Source organism: Toxorhynchites rutilus, chromosome 3 (genome assembly GCF_029784135.1).
Source record: "Toxorhynchites rutilus septentrionalis strain SRP chromosome 3, ASM2978413v1, whole genome shotgun sequence".
Taxonomy (NCBI): Eukaryota; Metazoa; Arthropoda; class Insecta; order Diptera; family Culicidae; genus Toxorhynchites; species Toxorhynchites rutilus.
This window is the reverse complement of record NC_073746.1, coordinates 274,081,369-274,104,028: the sequence shown is the minus strand read 5'-3', so window position 1 is coordinate 274,104,028 and position 22,660 is coordinate 274,081,369. Positions and strand designations below refer to the sequence as shown.

General features: G+C 38.3%; 1 protein-coding gene across 6 annotated transcripts; it reads left to right on the top strand.

Moving 5' to 3' along the window:
* Positions 1 to 1,036: 1,036 nt before the first annotated feature.
* On the top strand, positions 1,037 to 19,264 carry LOC129779384 (homeobox protein goosecoid). 6 transcript variants are annotated; one of them, XM_055786821.1, is made up of 6 exons: positions 1,037 to 1,391; positions 1,553 to 1,598; positions 1,710 to 1,942; positions 11,963 to 13,237; positions 18,474 to 18,649; positions 18,718 to 19,264. In XM_055786821.1, exons 4-6 carry the CDS (start codon positions 12,196 to 12,198, stop codon positions 19,018 to 19,020), a joined length of 1,521 nt encoding a protein of 506 aa, XP_055642796.1. In that variant the 5' UTR covers positions 1,037 to 1,391; positions 1,553 to 1,598; positions 1,710 to 1,942; positions 11,963 to 12,195; the 3' UTR covers positions 19,021 to 19,264. The 6 variants fall into 6 exon arrangements, with proteins under 6 accessions (XP_055642796.1, XP_055642794.1, XP_055642793.1 ...); XM_055786819.1 differs by having other exon boundaries at positions 1,037 to 1,404; XM_055786822.1 differs by lacking the exons at positions 1,037 to 1,391; positions 1,553 to 1,598 and adding an exon at positions 1,650 to 1,665.
* Positions 19,265 to 22,660: the final 3,396 nt, after the last annotated feature.

The following is a 22,660-nucleotide window of genomic DNA, read 5'->3' as shown; positions in this document are numbered from 1 at the left end:
GTGCTATGATTTTATCCCCGAACCCCCTTCCCCAAACCGGATGTTTGAGGCGTTGTGGTGAAATCGCTGTTGATAACACGGTTGGGTCGAATAAAATAATATGTTGGTGTTCCATTAATGATTTCATTGTGCGATTTCATTGCCCCGCCGCTCCACCGCTAAGCAAACGGTTGGTTTCAATCCTGCTGACAGCCGGGGTTATTAAGGGATGGTACCAATCATTGGGGTTTGATTGCGTTTTAGTTGTTTGTTTGATGTGTTTGTGAGCTACATTAAAATTGCTCTCGGGATGAAAATGTGCAGTGCTGCTGGAACAATCACTAATCAGTGTTAACAGTAGGGACACTTATCTCTGCAGCTGACAGAATCGAACCCATTTCACGGAATCGACCCTTGTTCCTGCGGTAAGATATGGCCGATTTAGCTCTAATTTGGCGACTTTATCAAACTTGGCTGAGGGATCAGTGCAAATAGTATCGGCTTAATTCTCTCTAAAAAAAGTATCCAGCCAAAAGCTGATTATGATGAAGAAACTCAAAAAATTGCATTTAATTTTCAACATACGAAACTTTCCAGCCCATGTAGTATAACACCATCCGTGATTTGTATCTTTCTGTCAACACTGCCCTTATAAAAATAATCGTAACAATATTAAAGTAAATTGCGGCACGATTAGAGCGATGGGAGGGGTGGCGAATCAGCGAGTCTTCATCCCTTCTCCCTCAATAATTTTTATTTTATTTTTCCTCGAGCTCTCCTCCCTCACACACAGAAACAGCGATGACCTGCTGCTCGGCATTTGGCATTGTAATCATCCGTGTCATCATTATTATCCTTGTCTGCCCTGTGTGTATCCCATCACATAAGCACATATATAGCAGTAGATTGATAAGGCCGGGGCGAGCAGCACACAAAACATTACACATTTTTGCATAACCTCATCAACTTCCGTGGTGCTTGTAATAAGCTCTCGGAGAGACCGAAGCCTCGTGAACGTGATGCTGCCTCTGCTGCTTTCAGTTGGTTTTCATCCGGTTGGCGCGCTGCACACAATATTCGGTGACGCTTCCGTTTAGCTCGATCTACATTTAGGCTCAATCCCGCACACGTTTAGTTCGGTCGGTGCGTTCGCTCGGTAGTGAATAAAAAGGACAGTGTTTAGTTGAGAGCCGAGGCGCTGTTGGAATTTCCGTTTTCATTAGTGCTATATCTTGTGGTCTATCTCTTGTTGAAGTGGATGACCGGAACAAGATACATTCTTGGACCCTTCACTGATAAAAGTGCTGCCTGTACTCTTGTCCCGTGAGGTGCCCATTCGCCCAGCAGTGTTGACAACAGTGGCAAAGGACGCAGTGAACTGTTACGAGGATTAAGTTACCCCTTGTCCACTGGTACGAAGATTGAGTGCGTAACAAGTATTGTGCCAAAGTGGTTCCATTTCTATACACTTGCGCTATATCATTTGGGGGGACACACTCTCCATTTGCATGTGACCGCATGTGCATCTGCTGGAACGAAAATTAGCTTTTGATTTAACTGGCTTCTTTGACAGTGGTGCGATTCCCATATTCATCATAATGACGATGGATTCCGCAATGGTAAATGCTTCTTTCCCGAGTACAACGGGAACCATTCACTAATTGAACCTCACATCGGTGGATGCGTGTAAGTGATCAGCTCTAAGAGGGATTATTGTAATTTTCGCATAGTTGCGTGACGTTCCAGGCCTGTGATGTGTTAATTTGAACCAGAAAGCACCCACAAGACCGAACTATATAATAGAGTTAATCAAGTGTCTAGGGGGAATAAATAAATTAATTTCGGTGGCTCCAACGAGTGGCGGGATTTTTTCAAGTGTTTCCGAATTTGTTATGTTATCGTCGTTCGAGTGGATTAATTCAATTGCAAACGAGACAAGCGAGCCACAGTGCATCCAGTAGAGGTAAAAAAATAATTCAATCTGTGGTAAAAAAGTATAGTGAGTGGAAAACTATATTCATTATATTTTAAGAAATTGAGTGATATTTAGAATCAATAGAATTTATTTATCGTGCGAAGAATCTAGAACAAATGTTGTGAAAATATTGAAAGTTGTGAATCAATAGAATTTATGGGTTGTTCGAAACGTGATACTGTATTTTTTACCACATAACTTTTCAGCGCCTGGATTTATTTTTCCCAGCCAATATCTCATTTAAGCCGAATTGATTGTCGGCAACAACAAGACAAGTTGGCAAAAAATCAAAAGAATGGTTTCCAAGACACAATGTGGTCGTGAATGACTTGACGTATGACTACGAAATTATTTCGTTGATTTCGCTTGTTTATAACTTTGGATATTTACAAAGGAGCGAAATTTGGTAAGGCATCGGGCACAAATAACGTAACGCTAAAAATCCGGATTTTGAACAACCTCTCCCTCCCTACGCGACGCAATTTCCTATCTCTAATACACAGTAAGTAACGCAACCTCGACCCCCCTGATGTAGTTAATTTCATCACTTCACATGCCGATTGTTCCATCGGTTGATCTTCAATGGGGGGTTGCTGTTTCATCATGACTCCATCAGTTTATGAGAATATCTCAAAGATTGAAGCTGTGTAGTTTTAGTAGCTTTCAATAACTCTCCACAATCGTTTTCCTACAGCTCTTAGTTACTCTTTCGTGGAATTGTATTATTACAAAACCTTTTTAAAGTCAATCATGAAAGTTTTACGACTGGCTATGTGTAGTCTAACAGAACCAAAGAATATTTTTCAGGGACTTGTCCACTATTACTGAACAATTTAATGATAAAATCATATAATCTATTCAGTATGCAGTCGATGTATATTTTGAACGTTAGAATTTCCTCCACGAAACCGATACAATAGAACAAACTGGTGTTATGGCTTGAAACAGTATTTTAATTACCAAAAATAATCGATTAGCATTAACAAAATTCAATCTAAATAATCATCCTTGTCGTAATCCTGCTTTAAATTCTCGTACAGTTCGTGGTGGATTTAAGGAACGTATTCCAGCAAATGAGTGATATCCGTGTACTACATGGTCTGAAAAGTCCCGGAATTTTCAATGAAAACAATTGTTTTTTTTTTGGGCAAAGCTGTATTCATTTCTCAACATAGTTTCCTTCAAGGGCAATACACTTCGTATAGCGAGTTTCCTACATTTCGATTCCCTTTCTGTATTACGAAACGTCTAAGTCTGCGAAATATGCCTTAGTGCCACTTTGTAGACTGCCTATTGGACTCAGGACTGTGGTAATGGATCCACGTTTCATCCATTGCCACAAAACGTCATAAGAAGTCCACTAAATTACGCTACAACAATGTCAAACCGGCTGCTGAATCATCAACGCGCCACTGTTTTTGGTCGACGGTCAGCTAATGCGGTACCCATCGCGCGAAAAACTTTTTCATGTCCGAAATGTCGTGCAAAATGTATCCTACTCGTTCTTTTGAGATGCCTAGGCCTTTACGATCGTTCCAAACGAGTCGATGCACTTGTTTCACGATTTCTGGATTCGTAGCCTATTTTGACCTTTCCAGAGCTTCCAACTGAAATCGAATTTAAGTAATCCGTTGGTATACAAAAATCGTGATACTTTTAGAACAGCTCTTGTAGATGGTCCATTCTATCACATTCCATTAAGGGGGTATTCTAGTGTAGAGACACGAATTTCGGATGTTTTTTCGAATTCCGTAAAAATAAAACAAAGAATATTTCAACTATCCATTTTATCATTATTTGTTCATCTATCTTTTTAATATTCATAACTATAATAGTTAAGAGCTGATGAAGTGAGAGGGTTCAAAAAAAAAGTTGTGCCATGGCGTACACGATTCCAGCCTTTCTGGTTATCTGAAACAAAAAAATCGAACAGATTTTGAATCAGTAAAGATGCCGCTATCGCATGAACCTCGGACATGTCAAAAACATCTTTTTTGAAAAATGGCGGCCGTTTAAAACGTTTTTGTACGTTTTCCGATTTCTTAAAAATAGTAAAATTTTCAAAATATATATTTTTTTTAGAGGTTCATGCGATAAAGAGGCTCCAGAAGATTGTATCCATATAAATACGACATGAATCGGTTCAGTATAACTTGAAATATTGTGTACGCCAGTTTGAAAAAAACTAGTTTCGAGGAAAACGCGTTTGAAGTCCATTGTTATGGCCGTACCAGGTTAGATACCGCATCACTAAAAATGGCTCTAGCTCGGTAAATAATAGGATTTTCGATAAGTCCTTTCTAGGGTATATTCTTGAATGCCTAAACTACAAAAATATGAAGGAAAAAAATGATTTCTTTCAAATAGACTAGACTAGAACACTCCCTTAAGCATTTCCATAGTCATAGCCGATTTTGCTTCAGTACTACGAAGGGATTTCTCTAGAGATAGGCAAAAATCGTAGTTGGACCAAAACACGTGTAAGAAAAGCAGTTGTCAAAAATTAACTGAATATTCAAAATAGCCGTACTTGTCAGCAGGGTTGCCAACTATAATTTGAAAAAATCAGGAAGAATGAAAATAAAAATCAGGATAAATCAGGATAGCTCATATTGGGTTGTCCGAAAAGTTAATGTCGATTTTTGAGAAAACAAAAATAGCATTTTCAATCAAAGCATTATAATTTAATTTTATATCCATGGTTCTGTTTCACAATCTTTCGCCATCTTTCATACAGCTTAAATATTCTATCCTCCCAGAACAGGTTTGCTTCCTCGTCAAAAACTGCTGCGAGCCATACATTTGAGAAACTTGGTTGCTTGGTAGTAGCTCATAATATCTAGAATATAGTCTAGAATCCATTCCAAATCCCACCAGAAACAAAGTATATCTTCCTTCGGGCGAAGACCGGATATGTAAAAGAATTAATGAGCATGGTATAAATCCTCGCATAAGCGGAAATGCTAGTGTTTCTTTGATCGTTTATATTTTTTCCGAATCAATATTCAAATTTTTACTGAATTCATCATCCATGCTTTGGAATAAATCTTTACTCAACAAATGATGAAAGCATATCAGCAGTAAAGAGTTGTTGAATTGTTCCTCATTTACGAATAATGTAAAGAGTACAAAAATCAGGGAGAATCAGGATAATTTCAGAAAAATCAGGATACATTGAGTGTTTGTCAGGATATCAGTGAGCGCTCTAAAAAGTCTGGTAAATCCTGAAAAATCAGGAAGGTTGGCATCTCTGCTTGTCAGCATAAGTGAGAGACATGAGTAGCAACATGATGCAACAAAAAATCTAGAATCGAATATTCGTAACCCGCGTAAATTCGAAACTCGCGATACTTTTTGAACAGGCCTCGTAAGCTAGTGACAGATGAACCTCTCGAAATTAATCTTGTTCATTTTTTAGTGGCTCCATCTGTTGAAAAATCCCGGGACATTACATCCATGTAGTATTTTGCTTTCGAAATACCATGCCCTTTCAGATGAAGCGAGCAGCACCACAAGTCGGGCTTTACATATTTTTACTTTTTGGGGCATCAAAGGGGACCAAATTCTTTAACGGGCAAATTTATTGGTACACGAAGTTTGAATTCAATGTTATAATGAAACTGTAATATTTTAATTACGTTCATCAAATATCTCAGAAACACGATAGAACCGGCAAGATCATGCATTTCGCAGTCAGTATCTAGTTCTTAACCATCTACTTCTTCCTCGAAAGTACAGGATTCTTTGGAAAAATATTTGATTTCCAAGTCGGAGACACTGCTACTTATTTGATACTTATTTTACGTAATTTACATTGAAGATTTTTTCATTTTCAATAATGTGTCCAGTCTGAATTGTACAAGTACAATTGTTCATTTTCTGAGAAAAATATATTTCAACGACAAACGGGTTAGGGTGATTTTGAAAAGGAATACATGAAGTCAATGAAAGACCTCGGTTAGATTTAAAGTGTTCAGGACGAAGAGAAGAATCGAAATTCCTTTTATTTAGTGAAACGTGGTTTCTCTCCGCTATGGTCGTAGGCACTTTCTTTACTATGACTGCATACTACGAGGGTCACTATTTATATTTCGGGAATTGGCAACCCTGATGTCATGTGAGTCCATCTGACGGTTCCATCGTAAAGTTTGACATTTTTGACGATATACGTACTCAGAACATTTTGTCATACGGACGCTATTTGTTTATTTTATATTTAGTTGAAAGTTTGGTCTCGGCAAAAAAATGGAACTGAATCGTGAACATTTTCGTGCGATGATTTTTTACGACTTTCGACGCGGATTATCACAACAAGAGTGCGTCAATCAACTTAATTTGACTTTTGGCGATGAAGCTCCATCAAAAACCACTGTGTATCGCTGGTATAGTGAATTCAATCGTGGTCGTAGTTCGCTGTCCGACGAGTTTCGTGAAGGTCGTCCAAAATCGACTGTAGTGTCAGAAAACATCGATACTGTGCACGAAATGATTAAGCAAGATCGTCATGTAACCTATTGTGAGATTGAGGCATCCCTAAGCATTAGTTCCACCAGCATATATGCGATTTTACATGAACACTTAGTTGTGCGAAAATTATGTTCACGTTGGATCCCACATAATTTGACAATCGCTCAAAAAAAAGGCTCGTGTCGATTGGAATAAATGCGTTGAGAATTGGTTTAAGCGCAAAAGTGTATCGATCATCATGGCGAGTACTTTGAAAAACAATAAAAATATATTCGCAGCTTAACTATTTGTTTTTGTTCCTATTCCCGAAATATATATAGTGACCCTCGTATTATCATTTTTTGCCAATCAATCAAAATAAATTTATGCCATAAACCTGGCTATTCGCAACATTGGTAAGATCTGATAAAAGTAGAATGTAGAATGCTAAGAAATTGGTTTGCTACCATTAACTCTTATTTTGTTACTTAGTCCGGTCTGACTTAACACCGACCAAATGTGTTTCCGATTGACCTGTTTGTACAGTATCTCGATTTTTGTTGCATGTTTGTTCACAACAATTTATAAAGATATTTCAGTAGTCAAAAGAATGTTCTAGTGGACAGGCAGTCTGAGATCTCTTAGCAAACGTTAAATCGTATAACGTATACGCATATACGATTTACTACAGGCGAGCAAAAAAAACGAATGGAGGAAATTTTTTTTCTATAACCTCACGAACCGCTATTTGTATATATGACAAAATTTATGTTTCGAGAAATAGAAATTATACAATTAAAATGAGTGGTGGTGGTGATAAAGAAAAATTGTTTTGGCGGGATTCGAACTCCGGTTGTTTGGATGATAAGCAACAGCTATCTCGCACGGCTATCTGGAATATAATTCTAGAGCAGTTAAAACTCGTACATATAATACGGAAGAGATGCAATCCTATACGTCATTCCTGGTCGTCTATTGTACTTTAGTGAAGATTATTTTTTTTTTTTATTATATTTGATTAGCTGTTGAATCAATGTAGTACTGCTAAAAATTGTACACCCATACCTAACTTTACGGCCTAAATAAAAAAAATTAAAAAGTCATTCCACTAAACTTGGCCACAAAACGAAAAGCCGTATGAGAATTAAATTTATATGAATATGTATTAGAAATAATTGATTTTTTATACGGCTTTTCGTTTTGTGGCCAAGTTTCGTGGAATGTATCTTTTGATTGACATTATATATGATTTTGATTCGATCTCACTTTATATGCGACTAATAATATGCCAAGTTCTGCGATTCAATATTTGCTGAGCTATAAAGTATACGAAAATTGTCACTGCTATTTATTCGGATTATATTCTGGTGAACCCAATAGGTTCCATGAGGAAGATGGCATGAAACGACATGATACTTCAAATTTCATGGTGCGTGAAATCGGGAAAGAACATTGCGGATCGAAATCATGGACACAGAAAAAACACACAAGATAACCAGCCGTGTCCTATGTTCCGACAAGATGGAAACTAATGCCACGAATCATGCCTCCAAAAGCACACCACACTCAGAAGTGGATGCAGTTCTGACGTTTTTGCTGGAAGTTATGTTGCCGCCATCTAAGTCTGACCTTAGTTCATTAGATTACTCACTTGAGTGGAGTCCTTATGGCTCTTTTCGGGGCTAAAGGTGAATGAACTGCAAGGTTTAAATCCTCTCAAAAACAAAAGGACGAAGAAGAAGAACTCCTCTCAGTTATGATTGTGAAGCGAATGATTTACGATGCATGGTACTCTTTCATCCATATGCATTTGTGTAGACCGGAATGTGACTCGGTTATTTAAGACTTCATTGAAAGATACTTCTTCATATCTTCAGCTCACTGATCTTCTACGCATACCGTTTGATGATTAGGCAAAATTTTGATAATCATTTGTAGCGATAACGGCGATTGATTTAACAATATGCGTCCAACGTGCATGTAAATCAAGCAGATTTGCGATAACGAGCGGTAAGATTTACTTGCAACGAAGAACGTAATCTATCATAATACATAAATTGTCCTAACATTAGATTTTTTCAAACTTTTTACTCACAAAGTAAATACGTTGAGTTCAATTGAATATTCAATTTATTAAAGTCAATACCTAGTTTAATCAATAATATTGGGTTGGGGAAAAGAAATGTCGTATATTGTTAATATATGGCAACACTTAAACATATCTTGTGTTGTACTTATCGCATCGGGTCATACTATACGGCTATTTAAAGACGACAATCTGTGCTACAATGTCGTTTTGACAGTGTTGTGATTGTCCTTTTCAGTCTCAAGTTATAGCGCGTCAAATATGGAATCCGCCAAGCAAGAAATTCGACATATTTTACGTTTTTACTACCTGCGAGGAAAAACTGCAACGAAAAAATTCGTGTAGTTTATGGACCGATACTGTAACGATTCGCACAGCACAGCGTTGGTTTGATCGGTAGTTCTGGTGTAGTGGCTGTCGAAGATACACCCCGTACTGTTAGGCCAATCATCGTGGAAACCGATAAAATCGTTGAAATCATAGACCGGCATGTGAGCACTCGCTCGATTGGCCAGGAACTGGGTATAGACCATAAAACCGTTCGGAACCATTTGCAGAAGATTGGATTCCAAAAAAAGCTGGATGTATGGGTGCCACACGAGTTGACGCAAAAAAATCTTTTAGACCGAATTAACGCCTGCGATGCACTGCTGGAACGGAACGAACTCGACCCACTTTTGAAGAAGATGGTGACTGGTGATGAAAAGTGGATCACATACGACAACCTAAAGCGAAAAAAGTCGTGGTCGAAGCGCGGTGAGCCGGCCCAAACCATCGCCAAGCCCGGATTGACGGCAAGGAAGGTTTTGCTGTGTGTTTGGTGGGATTGGAAGGGAATCATCCACTATGAGCTGCTCAACTATGGCCAGACTCTCTACTGTGAGCAGCTTGACCGTTTTAAGCAGGCGATTGACCAGAAGCGGCCCGAAATGAACAATATGAATGATGTTGTTTTCTACCAGAACAACGCTCGGCCTCACACATCTTTGATTATCGGTCAGAAGCTACGGGAGCTCGGATGGGATGTCCTATTGCACCCACCGTATAGTCCGGACCTGGTTCCAAGTGATTATCATCTCTTCTGATCCATGCAAAACGCTCTTGGTGATACTTCTTCTTCTTTCTTTGTTTTTAATAGGCTTTAAACTTTGCAGTTCATTCGCCTCTAAACGGTGATACTAAGTTGGCCTCAAAAGAGGCTTGCGAAAACTGGCTGTCTGAGTTTTTTGCAAATAAGGAGGCGGGGTTTTATAAGGGGGGGGATAATGAAGTTGCCTTCTGAATGGCAATAAGTTTGCGAACAAAACGGCGCATATTTGACTTAAATTGGATAATTTTAAGTATGTTAAATAAAGCGTCATATTTCGATCAGAAATACGACATTTCTTTTTCCCCAACCCTATATAATCAATTCAAATACATGATTACTAAGCCAACGGTAGTCCTATGTCAATTTAGCGGTTATATCAAAGGCACTACATGGGCTGAAGAATAAACAAGATTCATTTCCAGAGGCTCATCCGCCACTAGCTTATGTGTGAAGTTTCATGGCATTTCGTTTGTTTATATATTCATAAACTGCAGTTGTCACTGTCACTACCTGAGCATTCGTATAGAAAATGGAAAAAGAGGAATAGCGTATTTTAATCTGACATTGTTTTTGATGGCAAGAACTGCTGAACAATCAATGCAGTGGTTGACGAAATGTTATTCCACTTCTGCTTCTTCGAGAACAACAATTTATCGGTAGTTTAGCGAATTTAAAATCTAGAAGGCCCAGAGAGGCTACGGATCCAGAAATTGTAAAACAAGTGCATCGACTCGTTTTGAACGATTGTAAAGTAAAGTTTCGTGAGTTAGCTGAGGCTGTAGGCATTTCAACAGAACGAGTGGGATACATTTTGCACGACATTTTGGACATGAAAAAGCCGGTTTGGTTTTGCTGAAGCGTAATCGTGTCATCTGCAGAGTGGCACTGAGGCATATTTCGAAGACTTAGACGTTTCGTACTACAGAAAAGGAATCGAAATGATGGAAACTCGCCATACCAAGTGTGTCGCCCTCGAAGGAAACTATTTTGGGAAATAAATACAGCTTTGCCCAAAAAACGATTGTTTTCATTAAATATCTCGGGACTTATCAGCCCATGTAGTATAACCCACCCATAGTTTTTTAAAGCTATTTTCAGTTTACACAATGCTCAATGGCACAAACGAATTTAACGAATATGGTGCTACAACACATGGAAAATACCAGCCCTATATTAGGCAGCCATGTTTTTGACGCCAACAACTCGAGCACAAAACAGCTGAGATGTAGGCTAACAACTGCGTCAGCTGAGATGTAGACACTTTTATAGTTTTTTAACCCTGTGATGTTGGCAGCATTCGAGCGCGGAAGTCGTTTGAAAAGCCCGTGGAAAAGCCAGAGAGATGGCACTTAGCCAAAGTTTGAATAATTAGTAACTAGTTTTTATTTTCGCGCGGACTTTTTAAACGGGTTGTAAGTTATACTTCCACTTGAAAATTCAAAAGATATAATTATAACGATCATAAGTTATTCTGTCCACCTCATCTGGATATGTGCTTTAAACGCAACATGTGATTTCATGAAAGAAGCCCTATTGAGTGCTAACTCCTGTAGGCAGTGTGCCTATTGTTACATGGACGATAACCAAAAGATCAGATTGTATTTCACGCATGCAGGAACGAATAATGTTTGCGAGTGAGCTGTCTGGTGAAAACGGTATGTTTCGATGATGTGCTCTTTGGCTTTTTGCTTCCTGATTTTTTTTTTTGCGAAGACAATAGCATAAACCATAAATCTTTTTATGAGGATATCAATGTCGACCTGTTAACCGCATTATACTGTTTTGTTTGCTGGGACTGATGCGCTCAATATCAAATTGCCAGTCGGTCATTTAATAGTGCATATTGAGAAATAGTAGAACCGCACATACATTTATGCGTTGGATTTAATGTCGAAAGTTCCCTGTTTATCTTTGAGGAGACAAAATCGTTGACTATATGTATCATGAAACGTTTCTGTATTCAAACTGCTAACTAACCAAACCGAGCTTGAAACATGAAACTGAAAATTTTGTATCACCATGAAACTGTGCAGTGTCACGGTCTCGTAATCATTGTTGAAATTTAAGATTAGTTAATTTGCAATAGCTGGAGCTAATGGAGACGCAGTATTATACAGAGAATATATCAAGTCAGTTTTCCGTTGCAAAAAAAACCAGCTCAGCTCAACTTCTAATAAAGTCTGTTTAAAGTGTTTCATCCCTGTTGTCCTGCCGAAAGATAAAAGCTTCTCGTTCCACTTTAACAATTTAATTAAAGTTAGGCGTCTCAATTTAGCCGTAGCTTAATTTGCTCCATCCCAGGGGAATATAAGAACTTTTCATGTGACAGTTCGCTCAGCTAATTTAATGTATCCGTATCTCATTCTCTCCGTTTTTCTCTTTCTAGGACAAAATTTCTTCGCTCCTTTGAGGGCCACAATAGGGAAAATGAAAAAAAGTTTTCCATTCCATTAGTGTGAATTCTCAAATGAAGTTGACCCTCGTCAAGAAGATAGTCTGCAGACGCATTGCCAGAGAGGCACGGCGGGGAAACGAGTGGCATAGTTTCCCATAATTAAGTTGTCCAGCACGATAAGTGGCTTCATTATCGGAAAGTTGCGTCTGACTAGTAAATTAGCAATGATTCACCATCAACCAGCGAAATACCACACGAATCCTTTGACACATTTTCTCAACTTACACAATTCACATGCCACAGCGGCAGCAGCCGCCGCCGCTGCTGCAGCCGCAGCTGCTGCCCTCGATCAGCATCAGCAACAGCTTCACCACCATCAGCACTACCATCAGAAGCATGGGGAGGATTTGAATCTGCTCAATAACAACACGGTGGGTGGTGATGACGACTGCGATAAGAATCAAGACCTAATCGGCAGAAATAGTTTGGATATCGAGAATACCGATACCAATCAGACGAGCGATGCCGAAAACAACAATATCGACATCATTGATGATGATGACGAATGTGACGAAGAGGCACTCGAGGCAGCACGAAGCGACAGTCATACACCCAGTACGACAACCCCACTGGACGCCGACGGCATTGGAAAATCGTTCACGATAGCGGCCATTTTAGGGCTGAAGAAGAAGCAGGAAGCCGAAGCCCGCAGCTTCAACGATGTTATGAATCTCTCGTTAAATAACCACAGCGACAGTGGGTCCGCTTTCCATCAACGGACCAACAAGGATTCGGATTCCCATCAAGACACATCGGATAATATCCGAAACCAGCTTGGTCATCACCTATCACAATCACCTCATAGCAGTTCGAACAGCAGCCTAGCCGCACTCCAAACCCTGCATCATATTCATGGATCTACCGGTGGTTTCACGTCACATCAGTTTCATCAGCACCATTCTGCCGTCGGTACCAACAACGTGGGCAGTAGCGGAGGCAGCACACCCGCTAATGGTAACAGCCAATTGCACCATTCGCTTCAACACCACGCGAGCCATCATCCCCACCATTCCCACCAGCATCATCATCATCATCAGCATCACCAGGCATTGCCTGGCCATTTGGGATCCCATCTCGGGGGACACCAACATACACCACAGCAACCACATTTGGCCAATCATCAACACCCGCACCCACACCATCATCACCATCTAGCGATGGCGGCACATCACCACGCGCAGAATCATAATCGGGATAAATTTAAAGGTAAAATGAAGATCTGTGCATAACGGAATATGCTTTTTTTTTCTTGCTGTTTTTGACATTAAATGGACTCTGAGTGGAAGCAAATTGTAATAATTCAATTATTCGGTAAGAATATCTTGGCATATTTATTTTATTGGGGTAATTTTAGAGTTTCGTCTTCTAAATATAAAATTACTTCCGCCTTTTTTTATTCAATTTGTTTGTTCATACAGGACTAGCTGACCCGGCAAACTTCGTCCTGCCCAAAATTTGTTTTTTGTTATCAATACCTTCAAACATTCACGTTTTCTTACTATGGGCAAGTTCATGGGTCCAATCGCAGAACTGTTCATTGATTGATCTTCTAATCAACTCCGTTGAAATTTGTATGGCAGCTTTCTCTTAGAGAGAGGGGGTGGAGTGTCTAACCACCGTAAAAACATTTATTGCACCCTAAAACCTCCACATGCCAAATTTGGTTTCATTTGCTTGATTAATTCTCGAGTTATGCAGAAATTTGTGTTTCATTTGTATGGCAGCCCCACCTAAGAGAGGGGGACTAGTATCTAATCACCATAGACTCATTTATTGCACCCTAAAACCTCCTAATGCAAAATATATATATATATATATATATATATATATATATATATATATATATATATATATATATATATATATATATATATATATATATATATATATATATATATATATATATATATATATATATATATATAATAGATTGAGGGCCCCAATTTTCGAACTCACGATCGATCACTTTGTAAGCGAACGCGCAACCAATGTGGCTACTAAGATCTCGTTCGAACACGATCAGGGTTGCCACATATACAGAATATTCTGTATTTTACACATTTTTCGCCAAATTTTAGATACAGAATCTGTATATACAGAATTACAGTTTTTCAGCAAAAATACAGAATTTACAGATTTTTTGAAATTCATTTTTAAATATTGAATTTATTACAGTGCATACATAGACACCTTGCTTTATAACAATGTTGAACGCAACGCAACAAGATGGCTTTCGAAATCTTGAGTGATTTTAAGAGCTATTCTATTCATTTCAAGTTAAGTATGACCATAATCAATACCAATCCTATACTGATTATGCTGTTTCTAAACATTATTCTACTGCTCATCAATAATGACAATTACACCTTTCAATCAGAAAGTTCTCAATTTTGCGAAATTTGTAATGAGACCAAAATGATATTGCTTATCATGTTGGGTAACTTATGTTTGGAGAGTTACGTGCAACCATTTGCTGATGCTGACATTGATGTGAAAGTTTTTGAAGACTTTCAGTAGAAGCCTGAGGATGTTTACGTTTGCATTGATGCGGAAGAAGCTGAAAGAGGATTGGATGCAGCTAGGAATCTGATCTTCAAATCGATTTGTCGTGACTTCTATATTGAACTCGTGGAACAGATTTCAAAGTGATTTGATTTCAGCAATCCGGTTAACAAAACCACGGCCTTGATAAACCCTCAAAATTTCGTCAAGCTACCAAACCTTAATGATTTGATGCGCCAATTTTCTCAATTCGTTAAAACAGGTAATAATAATCCTTTGAATTGTAAGGCTTGGACAACTAATTCAGGCTACTCAAGACGAATCTTCTTGCTCAAAAATTGAGTAACTCAGATATAACTTGGTCCCAGCTGTTGAATGCCAAAAGACGTGATGAGAAAATTTTGTATTCATTGCATAGGTCGCTTGTAAAACACTTTTCGATAACATTCATCAGCGTGTGTTAAGCGAATATCTTCGCTTCACAATGCCAACTAAACAAATCCGGAAATCTGTTGGCACCCACAATTAAAGCCTCTATTTTGAAAGCGAAGAACTACGTATCCGCTCAAAGTGGAGCTTCAAGGATGAAATTGACAAAAATTTTGAAGGCTAATTTCAACAAAACCATGTATAAACATAATACAATGCAGAGAATTATGAGAAAACCTTTTTATGATTCATTTTGTTGTATTGATACGAAAACACAAATAAGACAAATAAGTTCAAAATAAAGCTAAATTTTAATTTTTTTTCCCTTTTTTTCCATACAGATTTTTTTGCTAAATATACAGATATGCAGATTTTCTCAGAAAATTTTACAGATTTAAATGTGGCAACCCTGGTTCTTCTTCTTCTTTTATTTGTTCACTGCGACTTTAAATCATTTCCCTTCGCTGATCGCCGATAAATTGCTCGTTGTTGACGGCATGGATAGGGAAGCGCACAAATGAGCAGAACAAATGTATGGGAAAATAGAAATGCTTCTAGTTTTCATCAATTGAAACCGTTTACACATCAGGGGATTTTAAGATATAGCATAAAAAACAAATCTTAGGGAATTTCCGATACGTTTGATATATAAATCGTCTAAATCCGCTCGCGGCAAAAATAGTTATTAACGCTGGCAATTTTGGTACACACGTATTATGGCACTGAAGTGCAACTTTATTATGAATTTATTGTTTCGTAATAAAATTTATTCTGAGATCACTGTAATGGGGGTGAAGTTCCTATCAAACGAGGATGAGGACCTTACTAAAGGATCGTTTCCTATGTTTCAAACAAACCGGGCGAATCGGTGGAACACAGCCGCCGCTTCCGACGGTGGGTCGACTGGGATTGCGTCACCTCGGCGGCTTCGTGCCCCTCGGTTCCTTATCCTCGTTAAATGGGGACTTCGCTCCCATCACGTTGACCTTAGAATAAATTTCATAACGAAATAATAAATTTATGATCAAAACTGCGTTGCGGTGGTAAATACGTAAGTACCATTTTTTCTTATCTATGCTTTTTACATTTTCATTTAAATTTTTTATGTTAAAGTTACCTGCCTAATTTTCGGAATATTCCATAACCCATGTTCATTTCTGAATGATCACTTGGCCTTCAAGAGCAATATGGAAAGGAAACAAGACGGCATGTCAATTGTACCTACACTAGTTTCTAAAAATGACAAAGCGAAGTTTTCAACATCTTTTTCGAATTTCTTCATTACAAATTTCAAATCTTACTTCGTAACAGGAGATTTGACAAAATTCATAATCTGATTTGTAGAAATTTTTGCTTTTTCATTCGGGCAAATATTTCTTTCGGGTAAATATTGCATTCGGGTATATGTCCATTCGGGTATAAGTCCAAATCATCCCGTATGTCCAACTCACCCCGTGTTACCCTGAGACTAACCTCGATCCAACCGCGAGTAATCGGTTACATATTACTAGCATAGTAATAAGGCAAAAATTGTCGAAATATTGATCTCCCGGCCCCGTGAGGCTAGCGCCATGTGAGCCTTAATAAAACAGGAAATGGGTTATATCTATGGTATAACCGCAAGGGTGACGTAGGACTATCGTTGATTTAGAGATCATTTGTTTGAAGTTGAATCTGAATTCATTCTGAATGAATGAATATTTGGGAGACTTCGAAAACGAGAGCGTTACGTTGGAGTCACAAGGTTTTATGCATTCAATATTGGATACGGAAATATCCTACTGATGGGGAAGAATAATTTTCAGAAGCTATCCTGTTAATTGCGATTGATTGAAAAATCACAAAACCAAATGTATTTGGTCACAGTGTTACATGGATAGAAAACATTCAAATAAACTCTTTCACATGAATGTAATTTTAAATTCCCAGAGGAACTGGCAGATTATTTTCAGTAACGATTAGATATTTCCACAATTTCCTCGATACTGGAAGCCCACCAGTGGTTAATGCTAACTCGATAACCATCTGTTAATAGCACTTGATTGAAACATATTTGGTCACAGTGTTACATGGATAGAAAACATTCAAATAAACTCTTTCACATGAATGTATTTTTAAATTCCCAGAGGAATTGGCAGATTATTTTCAGTAACGATTAGATATTTCCACATTTTCCTCGATACTGAAAGCCCACCAGTGGTTAATGCTAACTCGATAACCATCTGTTAATAGCACTTGATTGAAACATATTTGGTCACAGTGTTACATGGATAGAAAACATTCAAATAAACTCTTTCAGATGAATGTATTTTTAAATTCCCAGAGGAATCGGCAGATTATTTTCAGTAACGATTAGATATTTCCACATTTTCCTCGATACTGGAAACCCACCAGTGGTTAATGCTAACTCGATTAATATCTGTTAATAGCACTTGATTGAAATATATTTGGTCACAGTGTTACATGGATAGAAAACATTCAAATAAACTCTTTCACATGAATGCATTTTTAAATTTCCAGAGGAACTGGCAGATTATTTTCCGGATCCTTCTCGATGCTGAATGGCATCCAAACGGAAAGAATTCCGCTCGTGTATGTGTGTGTGTGTGTAGCGGCTGCTTCGAGATCTTCCCAGGGAACCGTTTGTGGCATCACTCTCCTGCTGATGGATACCCTTCTGGCCTAAGGTGCACAAACAGGCTCTTGGTGACACCGTTCATTCGCGCTTTCATGATAAACGAAGAGCTTCACCACAACAACGACAACATGCTCCAATCGTTGTTCAATTAGAACTGAGTGGATTTCCGAGCGGTGCTCGCTTATATACCGATTGGTGATTTCAATAGCCTGTTTTGAAAGCAATTTTAAGACTTTTGAAACAAGTTTTTGGATCAGAAAGTAACAAGTAACAAGTAACAAGTATAGAACGCGTAGACATTTTATCTTTCGAATGAAGTGTTTATCATACCATTTCGTTCAGTTGTTGAGGAGCTATTAACGCTCAAAATCTCGGTCTCCGGCGTAACGCTTTCGTTTTCGAAACTTTGATTTTACACCCCGGTATAGAAATGAAAGACGTAGTCCTACGTCAAAAATATATATTTAAAAAAAACTAGAATTTGAAGAGCACTTTACACCTCACTGGAATACTCTGAGTCAAATTTAAATCCAAATTTCAATCACCATTTCCAAATTCCAAAATTATTGAAAACAATGACAAAGGAATATTTTGTGTTTTTCCTTACACTCAAAATACCGTACAGGTAGATAAAAAGTAGGGACAATGAAAAATGGTCGAAAAAACGGTGCTGTCCAGTTCAAAACCTACATAAACGTGACATCAGTCATTAAAATGTTATGAAGGATTTCCAGTGTAGTATTAGCGGTGATATCGCTAATAAAAAAGAATTTAGTGCATGTTCATTGTGTTATATATCATTCCAATTTTTGTTAATTGTTAATTATTAAGTTAAACTACGCTGTATTCAACATCCCATTAACTTTTTTTTAGACATCGGCAAGAAAGTCTCACTTTCGTCTTCATCCGCACTGAAGAGCAAACGCGTTCGAACAATTTTTACACCCGAACAACTGGAACGGCTCGAGGCCGAGTTCGAACGCCAACAGTACATGGTCGGTCCCGAGCGGTTGTATCTTGCGCACACCCTCCAGCTGACAGAAGCACAGGTTCGTGACAATTATATACATCATATATTACCATCTTCAACTAATCGAAACCATCCCAATTTCTGCAGGTAAAAGTGTGGTTTCAAAACCGTCGGATAAAGTGGCGTAAACATCATCTGGAAATTACCCAGCAACGCTTAGCGCTGATACGGCAGCGTCAAATCGCAAGCGGTGTTGTTCCTCCCCAAACACAAGGAACTGGGGGACCAACGTGTGGTGCGGATTCTCCCTCTCCACACGGGACACAGTCAGCGATGAGCGGAGGACGCATGGTGCTTGGACCCGCAGCAGCTGGCGGAACCGAGTCACCCGAACTGACCATTTGCACGGACTCACTCGATGCGAGAAGTGTGAGCGGAAGCGACGTTTGAAGTTGCCGAATATCGCTTTGGAACAATACACGCAAAAGTTGTAATTATATACAGGGATACTCGAAAATACTATTGATTTTTGTTTTGGTCTTTCGTTGGGAAGATCTTATCATTAGCAACAAGTGTGATCGAATAAGTAGGTTTATTGTTTTTACGCTCAGAAGCACGCGATTTGGTAGAATCGAAGGATACTCAAGTTTATGTAAACAGTAGAAATATGTGTATAAAATGTTATAAATGATAATATGGATTCATTGTTAAGAGAGAAACTCCATTATAAACAATACCGTTCTTCATCATCATATTGTTGAATTATACAAAATAGAAAATTTCAGGCGAATTTATTTTATCTCCTTCAAAATATGATCCATCTGATGCAACAGACATGTGCCAACGCTTGACCCAGTCCTTCATGCATCCCTGGTAGGTCGACAAAGGGATGACCTTTAGTGGCATTCTCTTTGATCTCCTCGATTGACTGAAATCTCTTTCCACGAAGTGGCAATTTCAACTTGGGGAACAAGAAAAAGTCGCACGGGGCCATAGCAGGTGAATACGGTGCTTGCTCGATGGTATTTACATGATGTTTGATCAAATAATCCAGTACAATTCGGGTCCGATGCGATGGCGCGTTATCATCATGCGAAATACAAGAATTGTCGCCCTACATTTACGCCTTAAGGTCGTACCAACATAAGAAAAACAAATGAACCGGTTTCCGCATGCACAGTACGTTTAAATAAAAAACTCCCGCTACTTTCTGATCATAATGTATTGGTAGAAAACTGGGACAGTAGATCCTAAAATTGAAAGCGAATCGATCACCGGAAAAATCATTCGTTATAGTCAAGAGCAGATGGAAATTACTGGGTGCCATGCCCGGACCATAATATCATACCTGACAATTTGCATACCGGAACAGAATCAACGAAACTAAAAATGCTAATGATTGGTCGTTTCCGTTTTAGAACCATAAATACTATCCACATTCACAGTTGCCTGACTCGGAGTAAAACATTAAAATTACATGTTTTGCTGGGAAAGCTTCGACGTACACTCGAACAATACTGATAGCGAATTCGTTTTTGTTCAGTTTCAACCCCAGTGCCGCACTAACTGCTGTCAAAACGTTTTTTTATTCACTCAGTTTCGCACTCAGTGTCGCACTAGTTCGCCCCGAAAGCTGTTAGTTTCGCACTGAGATGTTTCACGGGTTGGCACTCGGGTTCACAAAATAGAGACTATGAAAATGGAAAACCTGCTGCTCTTGCTTTTGTATTATTTGAATCGTAATCCAATTCGGAATCTGATTTTGAAGAGTATATTCGTGTAGACGGCATTAAGCTCCGTGTGCTTTCATTGGGAGGCGAAAATTATTATAGATATTCAGGAGGAATAAGCATGCTCTCAAAATCAAAATTAGGAATGAAAATTTACTTTAACGTATCGAATATTTATTTTATGTGATGAAATAAGAGGGTTTTTTCCGATATCGCAGAAACATTGAACGAAAACTGTGTCTAATGATGATTTTATATTATAATAGTAATTATTTGTGGAACAAACAGGAAATGCATAGACAAATGGTTAAGTGAGTGTCAGGACTACATGTGTTAGGTAATCAAACAATATGAAGTAAAAATTTTCATTCAAACTTTTATATTTTTACACTGCACTTGGCCCTTCTGATCTTAGAGAATACTTTACCTCCCAAGCACTAATATCGCCACCAGACGTCGACACTGTACATTTGTCGTCGCAAATATAAACAAATCAGACTATACAACGCACACCAACAAACCACCGCATTCGTGAAACTGAAAACGTTTTTGTATTACAGAGTCAGTGTGGCACTGACTCAGTTTTAAAAACGAATTCGCTATGAGCCAAGCAATCACAAAATTGCGCAACCCGATCGCACTCATGAAGGGTCATCCATAAGCGACTTGACAATTTTGGGTCTTCGTGTGAACGAACCCTGAAAACATTTTGATAATCTGTCAATGTCAAAACGTTAGTCAAAATCAACATTTTCATCATGGCGAAGCACATGCACGAGCAACACTTAACACTCTTATACTCACGCATAGGTCTGTGAGACCGAGAAATCAATAATTCGTTCATTTCTCAGAAAATATCTACGCGAAGACTTTGTGATTCTCTCTAGCTTCGTTATTCGTCGTTCGCATGTGTTGGTATGAAGGGAACGTGTGTCACTTTTTTAACACTTTCGGTCTGAGACTCCGACGCGAGTATGGACAAGTGACTTTTTTCCTATTTTAGCATATTGTTCAATGAAATGTATAAATTAATTTTAGTGGCGTGGAATATTTATTCAATATAATGCATAAAATCATTACCGGACTATTCTTATTTGATTTTAGTCTTTTTTGTCACCAGATTGAACGGATTCATATATTATTCGTTCTTATATTCATACGTGCAAAATAAAAATACAAATGTTTGACTTTCGTATAGTTATTCGCTAAATACAATGGTCATACATATACACACTTGAGAAACAAATGCACTTGTGGAAGAATTGTAAACTGTTAACTATAATCTAATCAGTGGCTTATGGCTATTTTTGACAGTTACAGTTTCGGGAATATTTTTTTATAATGAACAATATCCACAAGAAAACAAGTCGCAGGAAGTTCCTTGAAATCGTTTTATATCATTTTTTGTACCCCATCAAAAACAGGCATTAATTATTAGTTTACTAAGAACAGAGACAAAGAATATTATAAATATGAAAACCTGAAATTCCAGAACCTTTATCATCTGGTAACTATCTAGAAGGTTGTTATACATTCGTATTTTCGAAAAAAGGCCAGAAAAATACGCTTCAATTGCATGAAATGCAAGAAATATGTTTGTCTCGAGCATGCAGTTATGGTATGTTCTGATTCTCGCGTCAATGAAACCGCAATCGATTAATAAGTTTTTATGTTACTTTCTAGCTCTTTATACTTTCATGAATTGTATTAAGTTGCTTATACTTAACTTGCTTAACAGGAAAAAAACTTTCCGTTTTTCCTTTTCAAAAACACGTCATAATACTCGCTTCCCAAATACTGGCTGTTCCTTTCAGTTTCAGAGATGCCAGTTTTAACGTAGGACTACTTCTTTCATTTCTATACTGGGTTGTAAATTCAAAGTTTCGAAAACGAACGCTTTACGCCGGAGACCGAGATTTTGAGCGTTAATAGCTCCTAAACAACTGAACGAAATGGTATGATTTTTGATCCAAAAACTTAAAATTGCTTTCAAAACAGGCGATTGAAATTAAACCAATTGGTATACAAGAGAGCGACGCTCGGGAATCTACTCAGTTATAATTGAACAGCGATTGGAGCATGTTGTCACTGTTGTGGTGAAGCTAACTTCGTTCATCATGAAAGCGCTGATGAACGGTGTCACCAAAAGCATGTTTGAGCACCTTATGAAAGAAGAGAATCCATCAGGAGGAGAGTGATGTCACTGAGAAGGCGACCAGGGAAGTAACAGTATCGAAAATAGGTTCCGCTTGAGGCATCGGAGTAGCCCCCACACACTCACAAATACACGCGCGCAACTCTTTTCGTTTGGTTGTTATCCAGCATCGAGAAAAATCCGGAAAAATTGTTGCTGAAAAATA